Raw genomic sequence first — 7879 nt, forward strand, 5'->3', positions numbered from 1 at the left:
TAATGATATTGTAATTTTAATTCTGTGCCAGATTCTGTGCAGATTTACGGCTTTCTGAACTTTTGATGTCTGCTCCATTCTGTGCCCCAAAAGCTTCTGGGAGTGAACGACACCATTGAACATGAGCTCAAAGGATGGCAACCTTGAYGATTTCATTGAAGTGAGAACACAAGCCTGGCTTATCTTTGGTCATCAACTTTCTTTGCACAATCATAAATGAAGTGAAAAGAACGGAGAGGAAATGGCCTGCAAATGCTGTTTTATTTCATCCTAATTTCCTCCCTGGRAGAAATCAATATTTTCTTAGMTGGGTTAAAAATACAGAAKAGTCTGGGTTGGGAGGGACCTTAAAGGCCACCCAGTGCCACCCGTGCCATGGGCAGGGACACCTTCCACTATCCCAGGYTGCTCCAAGMCCTGTCCAACCTGGTCTTRGACATTCCAGGGATCCAGGRRCAGCCACAGCTTCTCTGGGCACCCTGTGCCAGGGCCTCAACTCCCCTACAAGGTAGAATTTCCTCCTCACTTCTAATCCAAACCTTTCCAGGTTAACTCCCTTTTCAGTTAAATCCACTTCTCTTTGTTTTATCACTCCATGCCCTTGCCCCAAGCCCCTCTCCAGTTCTCTCATAGCCCCTTTATTGTTAACTGRTGGCGTTTCTGAGGGTAAAGCATTTCTGGAGTAGAAGAACCTCCCATGTAACACCAAGAGATTCTCTCCACAGTCTTCTCCATTTAAGCTGTGACTGGAAGCCCAAGATTTGGGGAATCCCAAGTCTCCCCATCACAGAAAGTTCAGAGTTTGCATTCAGAGTGTTCCTCAACCCCAGCAGTAACTGCCTMAGTGATTTTATTGTGCTTGAGCAGATCCCTCCCCCTCGGCGTGAGATGCAAAGATGCAGCTAATTAGGGCACAAAGGGAACTGCACATCTCTACCTTCAGTTCCCTGTTCCACCCTCTTTCCCAAAGAACTTCTTGATGGAATACATTCCCTTTGTCCTTTTACAAAGAAGATCCAGGCAGAATTAATCACCTACACCTCCAAAACACCACACACTTAGGGAAAAAAACAGCGACACGAAAGGCTGCATTTCAATGCTGGTTTGTGCTCTCGCAGGGAACCTGGCACAGGTTCACTCAAGAACACGTTTGTTTTTCACAAGGAATRCAGGAGGGGAATGTTTTGATTCTGCTGGGTCAGTGACTCAGTAAACAGCTCGAGCCCTCAGCAGGCACACAAGCAGAACGAGGTGATGGTGGGAGATTCTCCAAGTTCCTGGATTGTTAAAAAACCCCCCACAGTAAAAGCTGACTGTTAATGCTCCAGAAGTGACACAGGAGGTTACAACTGTAACAGCTCCTGCAGGCTGCTCCAGGTACTGGCCCCTCACATCCAGGTTTATCTGATATGAATACACAGCGTGGGTACAACCCAGATAAGGGGCCTATACTCATCTTCACACAAATCTAACACGCAATTTTGGGAAAAACCCCAAATCAAACAAAGAGCCCTCACAGGTGTGAGGCTGAGTCCAGGGTGTCTGTTCTAGGACTGTAGGAGCTCCCAAGGATCAGAACACTGAGGATCTGCAGGAAACGATCACAGAAAATCACAGAATCACAGACTCATTTGGGTTGGGAAAGATCCTAAAGATCACCTTGCTCCACCCCCTGCTGTGGGCAGGGACAYCCTGCACTATCCCAGCTGCTCCAAGTCCTGTCCAGGTCTCCCTGAAGTCTCACCTCCACGGATGTACACTGGGTCCCTCTTCACTACCCAAGCTCCTTGGTAGCTGCARWAGTTTTCTTTCTACAYTTGCCACCTTTTSTCTGTTAATTACCATTAATTATTAYTCTGTTGACTGKGTACCATCAGTAAGTGGGGCCCTTCMTAACCTATCAGGCCTTCAACATCAAGATCCTGCATCTAAAAACAGCCACCAATAAAGACATCAGCAGCTGTACAAGAATTTATGAGASCCAGCCTTGTCCAGTTGCTCTCTGAAGGATGTGGGAAGGAAYTGAGCTCACTGTCCCTCCTGCAGGGCCATCTGCAGCCACTCCAGCTGCTCGCAGAGTCCCCAGAGGGACAGGCCATGTGCTGACCAGAGGGTGACTGCTCCTCACAACAGCTGCACTTCTCRAGTCTCCAGCTAATCAAAATCAGCTCCAGAACTATTCTGCACACCTCCAACACAACAGCTAAAACCCCAATGCTTTGGGAGAATAAATGCAAGGTTCTTTTCCCAGGTAAGGAAACRCTGCCTTTTGGAGAGAAACTTGGTGTTGAGGTTGATTCAGACATAGCCAAATGCTCTGTGAAACCAGGACAGCCAGGAAATAAAAGAGAATAAACCTCCCCTTTAATTGTTTGGTGCTGACACAATTTTGGTGGGTCCAAAATGTATCCGGTTGGGATCAATCCACTTACCTATCATCCCTGTGGGGCAATAATCCCGAGTTCCTTCCTGGAATACAAGACAGTGTCTTTATAACTCGGGAGTGGAAAGGGATCTGAGGATGGAACATCTATTTACAGGGACAGCCTAATGCTCGCCGAGCCACAGAGGGATAAGCAAACACTTCAACGTCAGGGGGATATGGAACTAAAAATACTTAAAAGCAAAAATGCCGTGGAAACTGAGCCAAGAAARAGGCAAAAACGAGCTCTGTTGCCTCAAAAATTACCACTGAGACAACAAAATATTGCAGATAATGTACACCAAGCTGGGTTGCTGTAACTAAGATACTGTAATGGCCTTTCTTTCCAAGAAACCAACTGATGGCCTGCTTTTCCTAAAAGTTCATGTTTTTCCTCAAAAACTTCAGATTCATCTTCTTGCAACCTCACCTTCTTGTCCAAAGAGACAAACTATAAAACATCAATGTGCAACACATCAAAAGCACAGCTTTTTAAAATAGTTAAAAAAAACAAAATGTAGAGTGGACTGCTGGCAATGAGCTCCCTTGAGCAGCGGGAGCACAGCAGCAGGATAATGTTACTAATGCAAATTCACCTTCATTCTGTCTAAGGGTTTTGAGTTCATGCCCTGAATGCTGCCCCAATGGGGTCACTCCCATTTCCGCCCGACAAAGCTGGACAAGCAATTTTTTTCCCTAAGCAAAGCATGATTGCTTCTTTGTTTAAATCCCTCTGTAACTAGAAATTAATGCTGGGTGATGCAGCCAGAGTTTGGAGGCTCATTTTGTCCAAAGCCTGCCCGAAGTGACTSTAATGGATGGAATTATCCAAGAACATAATTCCCCTCAAAATAATCAGCACTACCAAGCAACCTCCAAATTCATTCTCCGGATGAGATGGCCCCACCCTGTGTGTGCACAAGACATTTTTCTCTCAGGCCACTCCTGCTGATGGCTCCTTTTATTGCTCTCTACAGGTTGGTCTCCTCCTCCACAGCATGTCCAGCTGCTGGAGGGCTCTGAGCCTGTCCAGCCTCCCATCAGTGCCCCATTAGTCAGGAGTTCATGGAATCCCACGGCACTGGCACACCAAGAATGTGACACAAACAGGTCCTTCCACCTCCMAGATGAATGCAGGTCACTGCGCTGGGCTTCCAGCCAAGCCCATGGAAACCTTCCAAGGAACTTCTCTGCTCTTGGGTGTCACCAATGAGCTCAGCCAAAACCACCCCAAAAACCAAGGGAATGAATGGATTTCTGCTCTTGATTCTACCAAACCACTCTTTACAGAGCCCAACTGCCCTACCATGAGAATTCCTGAGAACGTTCCCTTAGCTCAAAGCAGATTCTCTGTCATATCCTACACTTCATTCACACAAATCCTTCTCTAAAGCCACATTCTCGTCTTAAAGCTGTTGTTCACTGCTATTTTGCAAGCTCTACAGCACATTGTCCTCGAGTTAGCAGCATTTTAATGATTATGTTGTTAGAATTTATGAGTAGGAACATGAAACCCCTCCTCTGAGCCATTCCAGCCCTGGAGGAGCCCAGCACTGCTGTCTGCTGTGCAGTTACATCTCATTTAGCAGCTTAAATGGTCAAACAGATCACATGAACTTCCATTATTTACTGTGCAGCACGAAGCACCCTGCAGACAYTACAGCACATCCCTACCTTGGCAACAAAGGCAACTCCACACAGACCCTGAATCCACCTTCTCCTGGGAATTACAGAATTTGGGAAGTCCTCCTTTCTAAGGATTGCTTTGACACAGCCCATTATTTCCTACTTTGCAAACTAAGGTGCTAAAATGCTCACACATGGGATATCATTACTCCCCAAAGTTGTACTAAACACTAAAAGCAAACTGGGAGCCATCCACATCCACGTGGACTCTTCCCAGTTTAACACCAGCACATTCCTGCCCGTGGGTCTTTCAGAATTTTGGCTCCTTGATGCCAACCACTCAGTGGGGTTTGGGTATTTTTTATGTTGTTTTGTGTTTTTAAGTGGATGATGGGCATAAAAATCTTACCCAGCGACATAAAACACCTATTCCTGGAGCAATGAGGAAAACAGATACACCAGGGAAATTCCAATATTGACCACAAACAAGACCACTACGATGAACATCAAACTGATGAGCTGTGCTGCCAACATTTCCTTACCTGCTTGTGAGCGTGGTCGTAAGAGTTGATGTGGTTGTCAAACTCCTGGTGTTTCTGATACTGCTTGTCACAGAGTTCACAGTAGAAGTTTGCTCTGAGGTCTTCCAAAGCCTTGGCAATGGCCTTTTCTTTATCAACATAATCCTGAAAAATTAACCAAAAAATGCTTCTGTTAATTGTCCTGCAAAAAAGACTGGAAGATGATGAGTTGGTTTTTTAAGGAAAAATAGTGCTTCTGAAAAATCTGGTGTAAAAAAGACTGGAAGATGATGAGTTGGTTTTTTAAGGAAAAATAGTGCTTCTAAAAAATCTGGTGTGCATTGATTATATTTACTGCAGGATCACTGAGTTTGGAAAACACCTCCAAAGTTCATCGAGTCCAAGCTGTGCTCAATCCCCGCCCCGTGTGCCCAGCCCAGAGTGCCACATCCAGGTATTCCTTGGACACCTCCAGGGGTGGGCACTCCAAATCTCCCTGGGCAGCCCCTGCCAAGGCCTGACCACCCTTTCCAGGAAGAAATTCCACCTGATGTTCAACATGGACCTCCCCTGGCCCAGCCTGAGGTTGCTCCCTCTCCTCCTGTCCCTGTTCMGTGGGAGCAGAGCCCAACACCCCCGGCTGTCCCCTCCTGTCAGGGAGTTGTCCCCCCCTGAGCCCCCTTTTCCCCAGGCTGAGCCCTTTCCCGGCTCCCTCAGGATTCTCTGTTCCCTTCCCAGTTCTGTTCCCTTCCCTGAACATGCTCCAGCCCTTACATGTCCTTCTTGCTGTGAGGGCCCAGAACTGGACACAGCATTGGAGGTCCCTCAGCAGTGCCAGCTCAGTGGAATGGGCACTGCCCTGGTCCTGCTGCCACCCCAGTCCTGGGACAGCCCAGGTGCCACTGGACTCCTGCCTACCTGGGCACACCTGGGCCCATGTCCAGCCACTGCTGACCAGCACCTCCAGGTCCTTTCCAGCTTTCCAGTCACTCTGCCCCCAGCTGGAACATCCCAYGGGGCTGCTGTGACCCAAGTGCAKCTCCCAGCACTTGGCCTTGYAAAGCTGAGCAGCCTTTACAAATYCACAGGTGGGATTCYAGAACTTCAAAACTCAACCGACCTMGACTCTGTTTCTTACGCAAAATTACATAATATTCAGAGGAATATTGGAGGCTGGAGGGGACCCAYAAGTACTAAATATCCCCTGCTCACAGCAGAGGTATCACTGAAAGAAGACGGCTCAAAACCAGGCCTGCAGTGCTGCTGGGGGAAGGCAGCTGTGCCTCACGGGCACCTCCTGCATTGCCTGTGCTCCAAGGAGAGGCTCAAAGCCTCGAGTAAACCCCCAGACACTCTGCCATCAACCCCAGGAGCACCCCTGCCTCTGGAACAGAACCTTACAGCTCTGAGCTCGTTACACCTTACACCTGCTCCGTTCTGAGTGCTGAGAAATGTCTGCTTGATCTCTGGAGGGAAGAACACAGCTCCAGCTCTGARTCACCGCTCAGAGCCCCCCATGCCCAAACCACTCCAGGGAAACCTCTCCAGGAGCCCAATCTACCCCAGTGAAACCCCAAAGCTGCCCATCAGGCTGGGCCCCAGCAGAGACCACCGTGGCAGTGGGCACAGGGAGCTGCATTTAATGAACAGGAGAGGAAGATGGGGCTGCCAAAAGGGTCTTCTTCCTTCYGTAACATTTGCAGAGGTGGAAAACCAAACCTCCAGGCACAGCTGAGGTGTCTCACCTGGCAACAGCTGCATCCTCTCCTCTTTTGCTACAGGTTTGGAATATGCACCGAGCTCTGGGACTGGGGAAATCCCAGTCCCTCAGGTGGCTGGACTGGTTAGATATCCACGTGTGGAAGGAGCCTGTGCTGTCCCCAGGGCTGCTGCACACCTGGGGGGCTCCCAAACGCACCTGAGGCCCAGACACCGGAACCTCAGGGCTGAGCAGCTGCTCCCTCTTGCCAGGCTGGATCAATTACAACCCCAGCAGCAGAATTAATAAAACATCAGCACTCTTCAGGAGATCGCTGGGGGAGGTTTACCCTGAGGAGGTGGAAGCTTTCACTCAAAAGCTACAAATGCTGCATCACAAAGGCCACAGCAGCACTCCCCACACAGCCATTGACCATAGGCATTTCAACTGGAATAAAGAGAAATTATATAAAAAAAACAGCCTAACATTAAAGAAAAAGCACTTAGGAGTCTTTTTTTCTGTCTTCAAAAAAAACTTCTTATGGGAAGCTTCCTTCCTCAGCAAGAGGAGGCAGCAAACAAATATTCAGGACAGAAACCTATGGAASGTTTTTCTTTTGAATTTCAGATCTTGTTCAAGGCAATATGGTTTATCTCCCAGTTAGCACACCAAAATGGCATTAAAATAACACTACTGAGAATGTTTTCTATGCTGCAAAATTTATTTTAAAAATTTCAACACCCGAGGAGAGGAAAAAAGAATCTCTGAAAAATTTTAGTGCTCACGTTTGGGATTATTTTCAGTTTAAAGCACTGTTCACTTCTACATAAAAAAGGAAGCAACTTCCTACTTTCATCTATTATCACATGCCCTTGTTAAAAAGAAAAAAAATCAACAAATCTGAAGTTTTGAGCCTGAAGCAGGTCCCCAGGAAGACAAGAAAGGAAAACAGAGCAGCGTGAGCTSCACAGAACACGGACGTTTAAAGGTCCTCTGAATCCCAGACAAGCTTCCTGCACCATGTGTAGGTTTTTTTGAGCAAGCATCCTGTGGCTAAACAATGAAACCCAGCCATCTGAGTGATCAGAATCTATACAAAGAAGGGAATTCAAAACCATTTCTTGGCTGCAGTTATCCCAAATTCCTCTGAGGCTCCCTGAATGGCTGATCAGGATGCGCCAACATCGGCAGTTACATAATGGACTCCTGTGGAGCAGCAAAAAGTAAYGGTTGCAGAGATTTTTCCCAGATTAATACCAAAATGCAAGGGGCTAAGGATGAACRGAGCTAATAAAAACCCACTGGAGCTGCGAGAGACTGCTACTGCTCCAGAGCTCCTGAAAAGATCCATGCTGGATGAAGGCAGGAAAAGAGTGTCAGAGCAGCACAGGTCTGACTGCGTTTGGAAAGATAATTGTAAACCAAGAAGCTTGGGATCACAGGAAGGTTTGGGTTGGGAGGGACTTAAAGCTCCTCCAGTCCMACCCCTGSCCACGGGCAGGGCTCCTGGCTGCTCCAAACCCCATCCACCCTTCCCAGGGTCGGGAAGTCCACAGCCCCTCTGGGCACCAAAACACCTGCAGTTCACTCACCAAGCAAGTCAAGGTCTCA

General features: G+C 47.7%; 1 protein-coding gene across 1 annotated transcript in view; it reads right to left on the reverse strand.

Annotated features, from left to right (window-relative positions):
• The window catches only part of GPATCH8 (G-patch domain containing 8), a 56928-nt gene that overhangs the window by 11256 nt on the left and 37793 nt on the right, over positions 1 to 7879 (reverse strand). Inside the window, exons 6-7 of the mRNA XM_057383179.1 lie at positions 4591 to 4734; positions 2433 to 2469 (exon numbers count right to left, since the gene is read on the reverse strand). Of these exons, the coding sequence (XP_057239162.1) occupies positions 2433 to 2469; positions 4591 to 4734 (181 nt within the window). The remainder of the gene's footprint in view (positions 1 to 2432; positions 2470 to 4590; positions 4735 to 7879) is intronic.

The sequence above is a fragment of the Malurus melanocephalus genome, unplaced genomic scaffold, assembly GCF_030028575.1.
Source record: "Malurus melanocephalus ecotype Western Australia unplaced genomic scaffold, MMel_1.1 scaffold_613, whole genome shotgun sequence".
Taxonomy (NCBI): domain Eukaryota; kingdom Metazoa; phylum Chordata; class Aves; order Passeriformes; family Maluridae; genus Malurus; species Malurus melanocephalus.